General features: G+C 42.4%; 2 protein-coding genes across 2 annotated transcripts in view; one reads left to right on the forward strand and one right to left on the reverse strand.

Annotated features, from left to right (window-relative positions):
- Positions 1-10,466, forward strand: part of NUP160 (nucleoporin 160) — a 75,809-nt gene extending 65,343 nt beyond the window's left edge. The window contains exons 33-36 of the mRNA XM_008073779.2: positions 3,748-3,889; positions 5,727-5,852; positions 7,082-7,186; positions 9,364-10,466. Of these exons, the coding sequence (XP_008071970.1) occupies positions 3,748-3,889; positions 5,727-5,852; positions 7,082-7,186; positions 9,364-9,453 (463 nt within the window). The 3' untranslated portion in view covers positions 9,454-10,466. The remainder of the gene's footprint in view (positions 1-3,747; positions 3,890-5,726; positions 5,853-7,081; positions 7,187-9,363) is intronic.
- A 3,189-nt stretch (positions 10,467-13,655) lies between these two features.
- The window catches only part of SH3GL3 (SH3 domain containing GRB2 like 3, endophilin A3), a 128,674-nt gene continuing 124,200 nt past the window's right edge, over positions 13,656-18,129 (reverse strand). Inside the window, exons 7-9 of the mRNA XM_008073781.2 lie at positions 15,727-15,830; positions 14,378-14,487; positions 13,656-13,687 (exon numbers count right to left, since the gene is read on the reverse strand). Of these exons, the coding sequence (XP_008071972.1) occupies positions 13,656-13,687; positions 14,378-14,487; positions 15,727-15,830 (246 nt within the window). The remainder of the gene's footprint in view (positions 13,688-14,377; positions 14,488-15,726; positions 15,831-18,129) is intronic.

Raw genomic sequence — 18,129 nt, forward strand, 5'->3', positions numbered from 1 at the left:
CCCGCAGGCTCAGGCAATCCACTCACCTCGGCCTCCCAAAGTGCTGGGATTACAAGCTGAGCCACCGAGCCCGGCCTGTGTATCTATTTTTGTATGTTTAAACCTCAGTCACTTTCCAAGTACTCTCTGTTTGATGCAATACACCTATCAAGATGCTTCTTCATGGCTCAAAACAGTTTTTGAGCTCATTCGTTTTGATACCTTTTAGTACTTCTGCTGTTTTCTCTTTCACCTCTTCCACACTGGCAAAACATTTCCCTCTGAGGATCGCTTTCATTTGGGGAAACAAAAAAGTCTCAGGGCAAGATTGGGTGAATAGAGAGGGTGGGGTTGGGGTTCATACCACTTTTGGTCAAAAACGGCTGAATACTCAGTGTGATGTGGGCAGCTAAACTCATAAATCGCCCATCATGAAATGGGCAAATGCATTGGAAGAATCTCCAAAGAAATTCACTAAAGCTAAAGGCAGCCTTTCACAACAACACTAGCTACTACACTGATGCTGATGGATTCCTAGAACACTTCCTAGTGGGGAAAGCCTGTCTCCTACAAGAGGGCCACCCTTCAAAAGATGATTCTGGATTTTTTGGGGATCTCTCCTCGTATCATCAGAAAAAGGTACTCTTATAGGCAAAAGTCTATATTTACTTGGTTTCAGAGTGTTATGTTCCTTTTTTCCCCATTCCTTCCATTGAGCGGTCACTGCATGGTTATCATCACAGTGTCATCTTATTGTTTGTGTCCGTCTCCTATTTAGCAGTCTTTCATACACCTGCTCCCATTGTCCACATACCTTTTTCAGATCTCCTCTTTTTACTTAATTTCCTAATGCCCTCACTCAGTGTCTACCTGAGTGTCCTTCAGTTACTTATTCAGAATCCTTCTCTAACATCCCAACCCTCAGGGATGCTGACCTGAACCGCATTGGCAGTTTGTACTATGCAGCTTAGCACCTTAGAGAAGTAGCGTTTTAGAATTTGAAAGTTCTCTGACATTAAATTAAATTAACACATCAGAATCACTTATTAAAATACAGATTAAGCCAGGCTCGGTGGCTCAACCTGTAATCCCACGCCTTGGAAGGCTGAGGTGAGTAGATTGCCTGAGCCCGCAGGTTCAAGACCCGCCTGGGCAATTTGGCAAGACCTCATCTCTACAATAAATCAAAAATCAGCTGGACATGGTAGCGCGCACCTGTAGTTCCAGCTACTTGGAAGGCTGAGGCGGAAAGATCGCCAGAGCCCAGCAGGTCATGGTTGCCGTGGCCGGGAGCGGCCACTGCACTCCAGTGTGGGCGACAGAGTGAGACTCCAACTCAAAAAAAAAATATATACAGATTATGGAGAGGATGAGGAAGGAGGATTGCTTAAGCCCAGGAGTTTGAGACCAGCCTGAGCAGCATAACAAGACCTCATTTCTACAAAAGATCAAAAATTAGCCAGGTGGCTAGGCACAGTGGCTCAAGCCTGTAATCCCACCACTTTGGGAGGCCGAGGTGAGAGGATTGCCTGAGCCTGCAGGTTTAAGACCAGCTTAGGCAACATGGTGAGACCTCATCTCTAAAATAAAAATCAAGCCGGGCTCAGTGGCTCAGCCTGTAATCCTGCGCCTTGGGAGGTTAAGGTGAGTGGATTGCCTGAACCCGCGGGTTTGAGACCCACCTGGGCAACTTGGCGAGACCTCATCTCTACAATAAATCAAAAGATCAGCCGGGTGTGGTAGTGCACGCCTGTAGTTCCAGCTCCTTGGAAGGCTGAGGCGGAAGGATCGCCAGAGCCCAGCAGTCGAGGCTGCATTGGCTGGGAGCGGCCACTGCACTCCAGTCTGGGCGACAGAGTGAGACTCCAACTCAAAAAAATAAAATTAAATTAAAATTAAAAAGTTAGTCGGGCGCAGTAGCACACACCTGCAGTTTTGTCTACTTGGAAGTCTGAGGCGGAAGGCTCGCCAGAGTCCAGCAGGTCAATGCTGGGGGTCACCGTGAGCGCCACTGCACTCCAACCTGGGCAAGGGAGTGAGACTCCAACTAAAAAAAAAAAAAAAAGTAGATAAGTGTGGTGGTGTATGCCTGTAGTCTCAGGACTCAGGAGGCCGAGGCAGAAGGATCACCTGAGCCCAGGAGGTCGAGGCTGCAGTGAGCCATGATCTATGATGGTGTGCTACTGTGCTCTAGCCTGGGCAAGAGAGTGAGACCTGACTCAAAAAATAATAATAATACAGTTTATGAGACATCACTCTTGTCTTCTAAATCAGAACTTCTGCATGATTCTAATGCTTAATCAAGGTTGGGAGTCAGTGTTCTGAGCTAATTTCCTTGTTTCAGAAATCCGGAAATAGGAGCTAAATGAATTATATAGTCAAATAAATGTATGGTTTGAGAAAATAACCCAGGTGTAGTTTCTGATACTAACCCCTAAGTCACATTGGCCTTAATGATATTAATTATCATTTAACTAGATTATCAATTCATTTGTAAGCGTCTAAAGACTTTTCCTTGTCTGGCTACACTAGCTTATGCCTGTAATTCCAGCTTCTTGGGAGGCTGAGGCACAAGGATTGCTTGAGGCCAGGAGTTCGAGACTAACCTGGGAAATAAGCCAGACCCCTTATCTAAACAAAAATGAAAACAAATGGTGTCTCATGCCTGTAGTCCCAACCACTTAGAAGACTAAGTGGGAGAATGACTTGAGCCTGGGAGTTCAAGGCTGTAGTGAGCTGTGATTGTACCACTGTACTCCAAACTGGGCAATAGAGCAAGACCCCACCATCCCTACAAAAAAAATTTTTTTTTCTTGTAAATACATGCTTTGAATGATGTTCTAAATATCTATTAAAAATCTGAAACAAGCCGGGCTCGGTGACTCAGCCTGTAAGCCTGCGCCTTCGGGATTGCCTGAGCCTGTGGGCTCGAGACCCACCTGGGCAACTTGCTGAGACCTCATCTCTATAATAAATCAAAAATTAGCCAGGTATGGTAGCACATGCCTGTAGTTCCAGCTACTTGGAAGGCTAAGACAGAAGGATCACCGGAGCCCAACAGGCGAGTCTGCGGTGACCGAGAGTGGCCACTGCACTCCAGTCTGGGTGACAGAGTGAGACTCCAACTCAAAAAAAAAAATTTGAAATAAGCTGGGCTCGGTGGCTCAGCCTGTAATCCCATCGCTTTGGGAGGCTGAGGTGAGTGGATTCCCTGAGTCTGCAGGTTCGAGACCCACCTAGGCAACTTGGCAAGACCTCATCTCTGCAATAAATAAATAAATCAGTCGGGCTTGATAGCGCGTGCCTGTAATTCCAGCTACTTGGAAGGCTGAGGTAGAAGGATCGCCGGAACGCAGCAGGTCAAGGCTGCGGTGGCCGGGAGCGGCCACTGCACTCCAGTCTGGGCAACAGAGTGAGAATCCAACTCAAAAAAAAATCTGCAACACACCGTGCGTGGTGGCTCATGCCTGTAATCCAAAAGGGCATCAGCAGAGACAAGAGGATTGCCTGAGCCCAGGGGTTTGAGACCAGCCTGGGCAACTTGGCGAGACCTCATTTCTACAATGAGTCAAAAAATTAGCCAGGCATGGTGGCACATACCTGTATTTTCAGCTACTTGAAGGCTGAGGCAGAAGGATCACCTGAGCCCCAGCAGTTCTAGACTGCAGTGACCATGAGGTGTGCCACTGCATTCCAGCCTGGGCAACAGTGGACTCTAACTCAAAAAAAAAAAATTGAAACTCATTACTCTTTTTTGCTTTTTTTCAGTGCCACAGATGAAGCGTGGCGATTATTATCAAGTTTCCTGGAAAGGTATAAAGTTCAGAATAACTTGTATCACTTCTGTGTAATCAACAAGCTCTTGTCTCATGGAGTGCCTCTGCCTAATTGGCTTATAAACAGTTACAAGGTAAGTTGATTCTAACTTGTGTGCCTGTAGTTCCAGCTACTTGGAAGGCTGAGGCGGAAGGATCACCGGAGCCCAGCAGGTCGAGGCTGCGGTGGCCGGGAGCGGCCACTGCACTCCAGTCTGAGCGACAGAGTGAGACTTCTGCTCAAAAAAAAAAAACAACTTCACTCTGTCATTTTGAATAATTTCATGAGATGATTAAAAAGAAAAAGATGGAGTGATAAAAAGAGAACATACTGGTTTTTATACTTTTAGAAACTTTTCTATCACAGCTGAAAACACTAAGAATTTAATTTCATTTCCACATGTAGTACTGTGTATTTAGATTTGAAGTTTCATACGTTAATAATTAAGTTATTAATAAACAAAAATAAGCTGGGCTCGGTGGCTCAGCTTGTAATCCCGCGCCTTTGGGAGGCTGAAGTGAGTGGATTGCCTGAGCCCGCAGGTTCGAGACCTACCTGGGCAACTTGGCGAGACCTCATCTCTACAGTAAGTCAAAAATTAGCCAGGCATGGTAGCGTGCTCCTGTAGTTCCAGCTACTTGGAAGGCTGAGGCGCAAGGATCGCTGGAGCCCAGCAGGTCGAGGCTGTGGTGACTGGGAACGGCCACTGCACTCCAGTCTGGGCGACAGAGTGAGACTCCAACTCAAAAAAAAAAAATTAAAAAATAAAATAAAATTACTATGTTTACTCATTGAACAAAGAGTTTGCATTTAGAACAATGAATATATGACACAGCATTTACTAATCCTTACTCAAAAAATTCACACCGGGCTCGGTGGCTCAGCCTATAATCCCGCGCCTTTGGGAGGCTGAGGTGAGTGGATTGCCTGAGCCCGCGGGTTCGAGACCCGCCTGGGCAACTTGGCGAGACTTCATCTCTACAGTAAATCAAAAATTAGCCGGGCGTGGTAGCACACGCCTGTAACTCCGGCTACTTGGAAGGCTGAGGCAGAAGGATCGCCGGAGCCCAGCAGGTCGAGGCTGCAGTGGCCGAGTTTGGGTGACAGAGTGAGACTCCAACTCAAAAAAAAAAAAAAAAGAAATTACAGAAGGTGTCTAAGATAGTAGAGGTAAGATTGTGATCAAATCAGAATATAGAAAGCATACTTAACATTATAAACAGAGCACCTCTCAAGTGACACTGTATTCAAATTTAAAATTGGAGATACTCAGCCAGGGACAGTGGCTTATGCCTGTAATCCCAGCACTTTGGGAGACGAAGGTGGGAAGATTTCTTGAGCCTAGGAGTTTGAGACCAGCCTAAACATAGTGAGACTCCTGTCTCTACAAAAAATTTTAAAAATTAGCCAGGTATACTGTTACGTATCTATAGTCCCAGCTACTTGGGAGGCTGCGGAGGAAGGATTGCTTGAGCCCTAGGCGGTCAAGGCTGCAGTGAGCTATGATAGCACCACTGTTCTGCAGCCTGGGCAACAGAGCTAGACCCTGTCTCAAAAAGAAATTGTGACTATTTGAGCCATTCTTTTTTTTTTGCAGTTGTCATTCATATATTTCTGAGAATATGAACTGTCACTTTAGTACTCAACATTTCTGGAAATGGTTTGTTGACTTTACAAATGTGGAAACTGAAGTAGAAAGAAGTTAAAATATGTCTTAGATCCCAAAACAGAGGAGGAAGGCCATTTAACGGATAGAGCCTCGTTGTGTACCTGGAAATTACTGGGCTCTTGGGAATTCACCTCTTCTGAGGTACAGATGAGTAAGGAATTCATTTAATCTATTGAAAAATGTGAATGCCAGGGAATCAGACAGTCAACATCCTTTGGTAAGAAAGAAATAGAATATGTTCTTAATCAACAACTTTTTGCAGAAAGTTGATGCTGCTGAATTGCTTCGTCTGTACTTGAACTATGACCTTTTAGAAGAAGCTGTGGATTTAGTGTCAGAATACGTGGATGCTGTATTGGGAAAAGGACATCAATACTTCGGAATTGAGGTAGATGGGCCCCAATTAATGATAGTTTGACAGGACTTTTTTTTGTTGTTTTTTTTTTTAAAGAAAGCAGGATTCATTGAAAGGACAGAAAAGTTCCCACAATGGGTCGGAACCCGAGGGGATTTTCCTAGGATTTTTCATCTTTATGAGAAAAGTGATAAGCATTTGGTTGAAACTGTCTTCAAGTACTCATTCAACCATTCTGCTTTTCACTTTCAGTACAGTATTCAATAATTACATGAGACACTCAACACTTTATTATAAAATAGTCTTTCTTTTAGATAATTTTAGCCAACTATAAGCTAACATTAAGTGTTTTGAGCATGTTTAAAATAGGCTAGGCTAGGCCGGGCTTGGTGGCTCACTCTGTAATCCCAGCACTTTGGGAGGCCAAGTCTAGTGGACTGCCTGAGCCTGCGGGTTCGAGACCAGTCCAAGCAACTTGGCGAGACCTCGTCTGTGCAATAAATCAAAAAATTAGCCGGGTGTGGTAGCACACGCCTGTAGTTCTGGCTACGTGGAAGGCTGAGGCAGAAAGATTGCCAGAACCCAGCAGGTCGACACTGGGGTGGTCGTGAGCATGCCGCTGCACTCCAGCCTGGGCGACAGCGTGAGACTCCAACTCAGATAAATAGTGGGCGACAGAGTGAGACTCCAACTCAGATAAATAGATAGATAGATAAAAAGAAAGAAGTGTGTGTGTGTGTGTGTGTGTGTGTGTGTGTGTGTGTGTGTGTGTGTATTTGATTAAACCAGGCACAGTGGCTCACACTGGTAATTCCAGCACTTTGGGAGGCCAACATGGGAGGTTCGCTTGAGCCCAGGAGTTTGAGACCGGCCTTGGCAAAGTAATGAAACCTTGACTCTACAACAAATTTGAAAATTAACTGGGCATGGTGGCATGCACCAGCTACTCAGGAGTCTGCAACAGGATGATCACTTATACCCATGAGGTAGAGGCTGTGGTGAGCCATGATTGCCTCACTGCACTCTAGCCTGGGCGACAGAATGTAAGCCTGATGCAAAAAAAAAATTTGATTTAACCAAAAAAAGGACAAGTTTCCCAGTTGTAAAACGAAAGGCAGGGACAGCCAATTGTGTACATGCAAGTTCTTACTGTGCAAAACAGAATAAGTAAAGCATTTTATGTTATGGAGTCCTATGAAAGCAGATACCCAGGAGAAGTGGTGTACTTTTCAGGTTTTTTCCAACAGACATTTTCCTTTCAGTTTCCGCTGTCTGCGACAGCCCCAATGGTGTGGCTCCCATACTCCTCTATCGATCAACTTCTCCAGGCCCTGAGAGAGAACAGCGCCAACAGTCACAACATCGCAGTGAGTAGGCCCTTTCAAGAGATGCCTTCTGCACGAGCAGCGGCGTCTGACAACTTGATCTTCAGTCCTCAAGGACTAAAGGGACGGCAGAAATCTGTCATTGCCCTTAATAAGCAGCCCAATGCCTTTATAGATGAAGCAGAGGATCTAAGCCATTTGGTCAAAAAAGCCCAGTGAGGGACTGTGAAAGCAGTAGTTATTATACAGGGGCAAATGGCATGCGATCCATTCTGTAAAGGCATTGACGGTTTCGTTGTGCGACCCCATGGGGCAAACGGGGACTTGAATTGTAGTGGGATAAATTATTACTATCCTGAGTGAACTCGGCATATGTAGCAACTTTTTCCCCAGGATTTGTGGATTAGCTACTGCTTGCCTTTAAAGAAAAAACAAAACAATGTTTCCTTCACTCAGAATAATTGTAAGGTGGCTTATTTGTTTGCCGGTTGTGATAGGGTATCTGCTAAGCCTATTAATAGCCCACAAAATATGATTTAAAACCAGTCAGTGACTCAGAGTATTAACTCCAGGTGCTTTTGTGTGTTTATCTTCCTAAACTGTTATTCACAGTATTAGGCAAGAAGAAAAGACAGTAGCTATGGAAATAAATTCCTGCCAACTAGATCTATCAGTTTTGGATCAGTAAGATATTAGCAAATAATTAAAGCTATCTAAATATTTGTTCTGTATTTCACTTCACAGCTAATGATTCATTAAGTAAGATGCAGCATCTCTGGTTCTTAGAAAAGAGCTAATGATACTTTTATTAGAAATACTGGTATGTGGCCTGGTATGGCACAGTGGTTCACGTCTACGATCTCAGCAGTTTGGGAACCTGAGGCAAGAGGGTCACTTAAGGCCAGGAGTTCAGTACCACAGCCTGGGAAACACAATGAGACCCTGTCTCTACAAAAAAAATAAGCAAGTGTGGCAGTGTACACCTGTAGTCCTAGATGCTCAGGAGGCTAAGACAGGAGGATCTCTTGAACCCATGAGTTCTCGGCTACAGTGAGCTATGATTGTACTGCTGTACTCCAGCCTGTACAGTGGAGTAAGATACTGTCTCTAGGTGGGACACAGTGGCTCACGCCTATAATCCCAGCACTTTGGGAGGCCGAGGTGAGAGAATTGCTGAGCCCTCAGGTTTGAAACCAGCCTGGGCAACTTGGCGAGACCTTATCTCTACAATAAATCAAAAAACTAGCCAGGCATAGTGGCGCATGCCTGTAGTTCCAGCTACTTGGAAGGCTGAGGCTGAAAGATCACCTGAGCTCAGCAGGTCGAGGCTGCAGTGGCCATGAGCATTCCAGCCTGGGCAACAGAGTGAGACTCCAACTCAAAAAACAAGATCCAGCCGGGCTCGGTGGCTCAGCCTGCAATCCCGCACCTTGGGAGGCTGAGATGAGTGGATTGCCTGAGCCCGCGGGTTTGAGACCCACCTGGGCAGCTTGGCGAGACCTCATCTCTACAATAAATCAAAAATCATCTGGGCGTGGTAGCGCGCACCTGTAATTCCGGCTACTCGGAAGGCTGAGACAGAAGGATCGGTGGAGCCCTGCGGGTTGAGGCTGCGGTGACAAGGAGCGGCCACTGCACTCCAGTCTGGGCAACAGAGTGAGACTCCAACTTAAAAAAAAAAAAAAATGACACAATTTGCGTATTTAGAAAATTCATTCAGCCGGGCTCGGTGGCTCAGCCTGTAAGGTGAGTGGATTGCTTGAGCCCACGGGCTCGAGACCCACCTGGGGAACTTGGCGAGACCTCATCTCTACAATAAATCAAAAAATAAAGCCAGGCGTGGTAGCGCACGCCTGTAGTTCCAGCTACTTGGAAGGCTGAGGCGGAAGGATCACCAGAGCCCAGCAGGTCGAGGCTGCAGTGGCTGGAGCAGCCACTGCACTCCAGTCTGGGTGACAGAGTGAGACTCCAACTCAAAAAAAAAAAGGAAAGAAAATTCATTCGGTAAGCAGGATTGAAGTGTTGTGTATAACAGAGAAGTCTAGTTTTATCAGCAGAGTCCTAGAGTGAACTTGTATACTGAGTGGTGAGTATATGAAGCCGAGTGGCTGACATCTTTCTTAGGTGGAATCTAACTGATAGAGTCAAGATGCTTAAAAACGTTAATCTTTTTCAATCCTTGAGCTATTGTGCAATGAGTTCCTTCTTGTCTCTTACAGCTAGCCCAGAAAATACTTGACAAATTGGAGGACTACCAGCAAAAAGTTGATACGGCAACACGGGATTTATTATATCGTCGGAACTTGTGATTCCTCTTGTTACCTGGCCTTCGTAACCACTTGGTGCCTCTTAGGGCTTACGACTACCCTGCAGGAACCCTCTCCTTAAGGCCAACTGTGTAACTGTAGATGATATGTACAATGTTCAAGGCTGCATTCTGTGCAAGGTAGGAGGCTGGAGGAGTCAGAGGACCCTGTGCTTGCTGGTGGTGCTAACACAATTCTGGTTTTCAACCTTGGTCTCAAACAGCTGCTTTTGTATATGGTTCACAAGCTTTTTTAGAGTTTATATTTTTTTAAACTACCGAAGACATTCTTTATCTGCAAATTAAGACCTACCTTCACTTTCCAGAATAACTGATGGTTGTTAGTTTGTTGTAGCTAGCCACCAAAAGCAGTCACTACGAATCTTTTCATTCTTTCTGTCAGTTTTTGTATTTCAGTGGAATTTTTTTGGTCCAGAACTGACACGTATTTTCTGTATTGCAAAGAGAAGCTAATGATTTTGCATACACTTTTCATTATTGTGGAGGTTTTTTTATGATCTTCAGTAAAGTATTAAATAATCTGCCCAGATTGAGCCTAAAATGATGACTTACCATTTAAAGAAGATACCTTATTTTGAGTCTGGTTCTCAGCCTAAAGTTGAGTAAACTTAGCTCAGAAAAAATTTAACTCTATTATAAGAACAACAGATTCTCGAAGTAAATTCACTTCTATGATTTATGGTAATCAAGCCGGACTTGATCATACAGTTAGTCTAATGTATTGGACCAAAATATAAACGTTATTGGTGATATTTAAAAGCATTTACACCCACAAATTTGGGGGGAAAGCAAAAGATAATAAAATCTTCTTGCATTTTAGCCTGTGTATTGAAATGTATCTTTTAAAGACATGATCTGTATACTACTTGCGTGTATGCCCTTTGACCTTTCTTGAGTTTTTCATATATCTTTAATTTTATACTGTCAATACCATATTTGCATTATAAACTTTAATTAACAGTGTGAGTTTCTCCGTGGTACTGTTGTTGGTTGATATTGAAGCATGTGATTCTTTTCATTTTGACACTACACTGAATAATAAGAGGCATTTTATACAATTAGGGACTGAGAGAGAGGCATTGCTCTCCCAGCTCTCCAAACATGGGTCTCAACTACAGTAAGAATGATACTTTGACCTACATACTCAAAGAAAGGTTTCATGGAATCTGTATCCTCACTGTGTACTCTGATGTTTTCATGTGTGACTAACGGATCATAACCCACGGTCGAAAAACCATCAAATGCTATTGTAGCCATCTCGGGAGAACAGCAGGTAGCAAGAGGCTGGCCCTGAACCTGTCCATTTGCCTTGCTGCACAAAGCAGTGGCTTCCATGGTGGCAGCTCCCAAGGTACTGACCAGCTTCTCCTGTCCTCATGACTTAGCCTCAAGACCTAGAACCTATGCTTCCGCCAGGGAAGCTCTGTGTCCACCAGCTGCCTTCCTCACTTCAAGTCCCAACCAGAACAGAGTGTGCCCCATCCTTCCACTCCACTCCGCTCACTGCTTTGAGTGTGCATTTTGTTGGCTGTACCATGCAACACTTTACTAGTCCATAATAGCATCATTATTCCTTGTTTTTTCCAACTCTGGCAATTTTCTTCATCACAAAGTGTTATTAAAAAGGTTCCCAGCCGGGCTCGGTGGCTCAGCCTGTAATCCCGCGCCTTTGGGAGGCTGAGGTGAGTGGATTGCCTGAGCCCGCAGGTTCAATACCCGCCTGGGCAGCGAGACCTCATCTCTACAATAAATCAAAAAATCAGCCGGGCGTGGTAGCGCATACCTGTAATTCCAGCTACTCGGAAGGCTGAGGCGGAAGGATCGCCGGAGCCCAGCAGGTCGAGGCTGCGGTGGCCGGGAGCGGCCACTGCACTCCAGTCTGGGCGACAGAGTGAGACTCCAACTCAAAAAAAAAAAAAAAAATACTACATACACATATTACCATTTTCTTTTTAAAATTATATATACAAATTACTCTGATAATTTTTATTTTTAGTTGTATAAAAACTTTTAAGGATACCAATAGGGTTGGAAGAAAATTCAGACTGCACAGCTTAATAGTGCAGTGTGTGTTCTGGAAGAGAAACTGGATACCCATAAGCAAAATAAATGAACCTCAAACCATCTCACACTTAAACAAAAATATCTTCAGATGGATCTCGAATCTAAGAAAAAACATAAGAGAAAATCTTTAGGATCTAGGGCTAGGCAAAGAATTCCTAGACTTCATACCAAAGGTACAATCTATAAAAGGAAAAATGGACAAATTGGACTTCATCACAATTAAAACCTTTTGATCTGTGAAAGACCTTGTTAAGAGGATAAAAGGATAAGCTATAGAGTGATAGAATACATTCGCAAACCATATACATTCAAAGGACTCATGTTTAGAATATATACAAATTCTCAAAACTCAACAACAAAAATGTAAATAATACAATTAGAAAATGAGCAAAAGACAGGAGGAGACATTTTACCAAAAAGTTATACAGATGGCAAATAAACACGTGAAAGGATGTTTAACAACATTAGTTACTAAGGAAATGCAAATTAAAGTCACAATGAGATATACTATACACCTATCAAAGTGGCTAAAATAAAACATAATGACAATAGCAAATGCTGGTAGGGATGTAGAAAAACTCATACATTGCTGGGGCAAATGTAAAATAGGGCAGCAACTCTGAAAGACAGTTTGGCAGTTTATTTTAGTTTATAAAATAAATAAAACCTAAGTATTAAGAAAATATTTTAATAAGTAAAAGAAAACCATAGAAGAATAACTTTGTGGATAGGAAGATTTTTCTCAACGGTACACAGAATATCAAAGTCATAAGCAAAAAGGTTGACAAATTTGACTACGTCAAGGTAAAAGCTTCTATAAACTCAAAAGCTAAACAAAAAAAATAACAACAGAAAAAACAACAAACAAAACACTCCATAAGTAAAGTTTAAAGAGAAAATGATGAATTTGGAAAAAAAATTAATATCCTCATATGGAAAGAAGTCTTATAAATCAGTAAGACAAAGCAAATGACCCAAAGGAAAACTAATAAATGACATAACAGACAATTCAGACACAAGGAAATACAAATGGCAGGTTAAAATATAGAGGAAAAAATGTCCAACCTCCCTAGTAATCATGGAAAGGAAAATTAAGATCAGATACCATTTTTTATCCATGAGTGCTTGGCAGAAATATAAGTTTAATGACATGGATGTGGGGAAGTAGGTATTCATACATTAACAGGAGTGTAGCCAGTTTGGAGGGTAATTTGACAATATCTACCATCATTTAAAATGTGCATTCTCTCTATCTTGGCAATTTCATTTTCTTGAAAGACTTGCTCATCAGCATATAGAGGCAAATAAAGGACTTTTCTTGTAGCAAATAACTGAAGACAACCTTAATGTTCACTAATAGGAAAATGAGGCTGTTACAAATAGTGGGACGGAGCTACATGTATAACGTGGAAATAACTCCAGGAAATAGTAACACGTTTGAAACAGCAAACTGCAGAACCATATACTTAGTAGGATCTTGCATTTTAAAAGCAGAAAAATATCTGAAACTATGTATACGTATATGTGTATGTATATACACACAGATAGACATGACAATATTCATACCAGATTTTTTTTTTTTTTTTTTTTTGAGTTGGAGTCTCACTCTGTCACCCAGACTGGAGTGCAATGGCTGCTCCCGGCCACCGCAGCCTCGACCTGCTGGGCTCCAGTGATCCTTCTGCCTCAGCCTTCCAAGTAGCTGGAACTACAGGCGCGCGCTACCACGCCCGGCTAATTTTTTGATTTATTGTAGAGATGAGGTCTCGCCAAGTTGCCCAGGCGGGTCTCGAATCCGCAGACTCAGGCAATCCACTCAACTCAGCCTCCCAAGGCGCGGGATTACAGACTGAGCCACCGAGTCCGGCTCCATACCAGATTTTTAACAGTCACTACATCTAAGAAGGGAACTGGGATGAATGGGTGATTGCAAGAGATTTTAGAATGACTTATACCATTTAATTTTTTTTTCTGTTTGATTATTTTACTCAAGAACCTATTTGTGTCTTTTGTTTAAGTTAAAAATGATGCCGCTCTTAAGACAGTGCCTAATATACAGAGGGTGCCAAAAAAGGCACACACATTTTAAGAAAGGAAAAAACTCTATTAAAACTGTAATACTCAATAAGATGAATACAAGTCATATTTGACTTCTACAATTACAAGAGGTGTTCAAAATAGTTACCATTAGAGTCCAGACACTTCTGATTATGGTGAACATCTCTTAAAATGTGTATACATTTTTTGGTACTCCTGGTATATATAACATATATATAACAGTGCCATATATATGTATATAGGTGTATATATGTAAGACAAATGCCACTTTAAAAAATTAATTAGGGAGGGGTCTTACCTTGAAAAGCACTGCAGTTAAAGAAAAAAATTAGGAAAATTTTTTAGAAGTATTAAAATAATAAATATAAAGAAAGGTGTAGCGATAATGGTTTTATGGCCAAGGTACTAATTGCCACATGAAAAGGCAATAAGTTAGCACACTCCTGTAGTTCCAGTTAATTGGAAGGTTGAGGCAGAAGGATTGCCTGAGCCCAGCAGGTCAAGGCTATGGTGGGCGTGAGTGTGCCACTGCACTCCAGCCTGGGTGACAGAGTGCGACTCCAACTCAACACAAACAAACAAACAAACAAAACGGCAATAAGGGAATTCTCCCTTGGGAACAGGAAACAAAGGGAATTATTGAAAGGAAAATGGGATTCACCAAACCATAAGAAAGAATTTCAGAGTCTCAGTATATTCACTGACCCTGCAACAAATAGTAGATAAATGCTTCTAGAAGTGCTTTACTAAAGGGCACACTTAGCCACTTAGGATAGTCAACTTACCTGTTGTCTTTGCTACAGAGGTGGTGGAAACTCCATTGAGCTCACTAGAACTTCTTTTCATGGGCCTTGGCTTGTATTCTCGTCTGGGGACACTGGATGCAGTTGATATTCTAAAACACACATTACGAGATGAGTCAGATATCTGATGAAGAAAGCAAAGCCTTCAAATGTACATTCACTCTGCCTCAATGAACACAGGAACTAGGATTACAGGTGGTGGTCATGAGGAATGGTTTTTGCACTCTGATTCTTGAATAGCCCAAAGTGATAGAGGTTATATTCCAGATGTAGCTTCTCAATCATCTATTTGAGCTTGTAAGTGAAATTCATCTCGAAGAAGATGATATGCCCTCATCAAGTTTCTGAGGCATTTAGCAAGTGTCCAGGATGTGGCAGGCACTCAGCATGAGCTACCTTTTCTCTCTATTATGGAGACAGAATTTTGAAAATATGTTCCTATGAGCAATAGATAAACTATCGGCCTACAGAAGTGGGTGCTTCAGACACTGGATACAACTTTTGTCTTCCCTCTGTCATTAAGCCATTGATGTAAGCGAACATTCCCCCACAGTTATCACCATCATCCTGCTTAAAACAATTTTCTGTTATCAAGCCTGATTTTTAAAATTAGGGGATTTTTTAAAATAGGGTATTTTTAACCCACTATTTTAATAAACAGGGTTTCCATAATATTTATATGATATTCCTAATTTTCAGAAAAGTATAGAATACATTTATCATGGAAGCCACAAGGAACACAGCAACCTTCCTTAGATTGTCCAGAAGGTATTTTTGACTCTTTTAATATCTTTTAGAGTCAATATTATGAACACAGCCTGGTACTTACTGGTGAAATAAAATGTCTTTTTTTTTTTTACAGATATCTACATATTTTCTGAATTTCATCTCACTCTTGTCCACATCCCTAGAAGTTGTGAAGGGGGTGCATATCGTCACCACCCCCAGCTCATGAATGGGGAAATAAATTCTCATCATATCAGCAGTGAAGCTGGGACAGTTCTGTCAGGGCTGATCTCTAAGGGGGTGAGCAACTTTGCTTGCCTTAAACACACATCACAAAAAATAGGGCCTTAATGGAAATAAAAGAAGAAAAGCTGCCAGAATCTCTTTTCCTAGTCTGACCCTATTGGCCAAGACCAGTTCTTATTATCTCAGCCTCATCTCACCATAAAAGTCTCAACCAGAAAAGCTGGCAAAAGAAAATTCAAAACAGGATGGGGTGAGGGAAGGGGGAGATGGGGAGACAGACAGACAGAGAGACTGATTTCAATTGATGCTTGATGTCTGCTGTCTTGGCAGTTCCTTATAAGGAACGTAAAAGTCCTTACCGCATCTGTAGCTTGCTCTGCAGCTCCTGCAGAATCTCTGTGGACTGCTTGTGATAGTCTAATGCTGCTTCTATGAACACGGCCAACTGGCTGACTTGTTCTACCTGTGGCAGAAGTGGAAAATTACTCCATAGAGACCAGAGACTATGTAATGTCCAGAGAGAGAAATGACCGGCAACAGAGACCCAGCTTTGCAGGGAAGCCCAGCATCTGCCTCGGCTCTGGTCCATTTCATTTAATTTCATCTTGGAGCCCTGCATAATAATCACACAGGTCACGGTAAAGAGCTGTATATGCTGGAAAAACTTGTTCAAATTTATTTGTGATTATCAATGTAATTTAACTCAATAAAATGACTGTTTTCCCAATTAAATGATGATTTTCTCAGGAGATTTCTGTGCTATAAAGCACATGAATCTGAAAGCAGAGAGATAAAGATTTTCCAATCATAAGGAAAGCCAACATTTAGCAAAGGAACTACATACTTAGTGAGGTGTCTCTACGGGCACTTTCCAGCTAAGCCAAATCAAGACATTAAGTAAAATAAATTGTTCTCAGGTAAGAAAAGCAGGCAGGAGGCAACGTGCACTTGGGCAAAGATTTGCCAGCCCCCTATATGTTTTTGCTGCTATCAACACAAAATATTTTCCCTGAAACATATAGCCAAAAGGCATAAACTATAAAGATACTGTATCGCTGTTTCCCACAAATCAAGACATTCATGAAATTAGGGACCAACTTAGGGTGGATGTTAAAAAAAAAAAAAAAAAGGCCAAGCACAGTGGCTCAATCCTGTAATCCCAATACTTTGAGAGGCTGAGGTGGGAGGATTGCCTGGGCCTAGGAGTTTGAGACCAGCCTAGACAACATAGCAACACCTCTCTCTACAAATAAAAAATAAAAAAACTAGCAAGGCCTTGTGGTGCATACCTCTAGTTCTAGTTACATGGAAGGCTGAGGTAGAAGGATCAAAGGATCACCTGAACCTAGGAGGCTGAGGCTGCAGTGAGCTACGATCATACCCGTGCACTCTAGCCTCGGGGACAGAGTGAAAGTCTGCTTCAAAAAAATAAAATAAAGTTACATCATGTAGAAAAAGCCTAGAAGACTTGGGGTTTGTAATTTGAGGAAGCGTATTCTCCACGAAGCCCTGAGAGCTACTCTGCTTCCCCACATGTCTGAGGGGCTGATTCAGGAAACAGATTCGTGAAGCTTATTTCTAGAAGTCCCAGAAGCAAGCCCCAGAGGATTGAGGTGATGGGACCACCTCCCCCCCGCCCACTCCCAGCATGAATTCCATGAACTTCAGATCTGGATAAAAACACAAATCAAAATCAACCTCACCCTTCCCAGGCTCCCCTTAAGTCCATGCATCATTTCCATACTTCATTCTCAAATCAACTTTAAGGCAAAATCTTCCTGCTTATTCATTCATACATTCTCGCTCTGCCTAACCAACCATGAACTTGTTTGCCTTCAAAGATCCAAGTTGTTTTCCTTTGTAGATGCAAACCATTCTTTAGCTGCCTGTACTTTAATTTTTCTTACCCACTTCTGCTATTTTAAACACAGGCTCAACATGCATTTAAGATATACATGGAACTCCACTTGTGCCAAGCTGTGATCAGCATCTGAACAATGAAATCCTGTTGGGTTACGTTTACTTTACCACGATCTGTGGCTGGAAAAGCAACAAGCCTAGCCTTAAATTTCCAAAAACCCAATAAACAAAACAAAGACAGCCTGGCCCCTACAAAATCCTAAGGATTTCTTAAATTTCACCTCTTTGGCTTTTACACATACTTTTAAATAAGTCCAGCGCCATGGCCTAACATGATCACGATAGAATTTGCTACAGAAAGAATTTTTCTTCTTTACAACACTGGAGTGTGTGCTTGGTGAAATATGTACCCCATCCCTCTGTCTTTAGTAAAACTGATTTGTCCTATTTTGTTACCCACTTTGAAATATGGTTGACGTTTTATAATTTTTAAAGAAACAGTGAAAGAGAGCTAAATGAACATTCCTTGAAATGTATGTGGGGCTGGGGAAGTGGGTGGATCACCAGCTATTCTCTCTGATGTGGCTAAAATACAAGATTATATAATCTGGAGATGCATTTGCAACTATTCATTTGGTGGCTGACTTTGGGAAGGAAATAAATCCTGAAGTCCCTTAAACCTTGGGAGACAATAGCAGTGTTATTGTGGGTGCTCAGTGCAAGTCCTGAGGTGGTGGCTACTAGGCTGTAAGTCTCTCTTATTGACAATGAAGATAGGTGGTGCCACAGTGGACTATTTTCCTCTCACTGCCAGAAAATAGAAGCTTCTAGCTATCCCCTAGCTCATAAGAAGAGCTGTGTGCTGGGAATTAGCACAGTGGACTCAGCTTTCCACAAACCAC

Source organism: Carlito syrichta, unplaced genomic scaffold (genome assembly GCF_000164805.1).
Source record: "Carlito syrichta isolate Samal-C Ts95f unplaced genomic scaffold, Tarsius_syrichta-2.0.1 Scaffold316143, whole genome shotgun sequence".
NCBI lineage: Eukaryota > Metazoa > Chordata > Mammalia > Primates > Tarsiidae > Carlito > Carlito syrichta.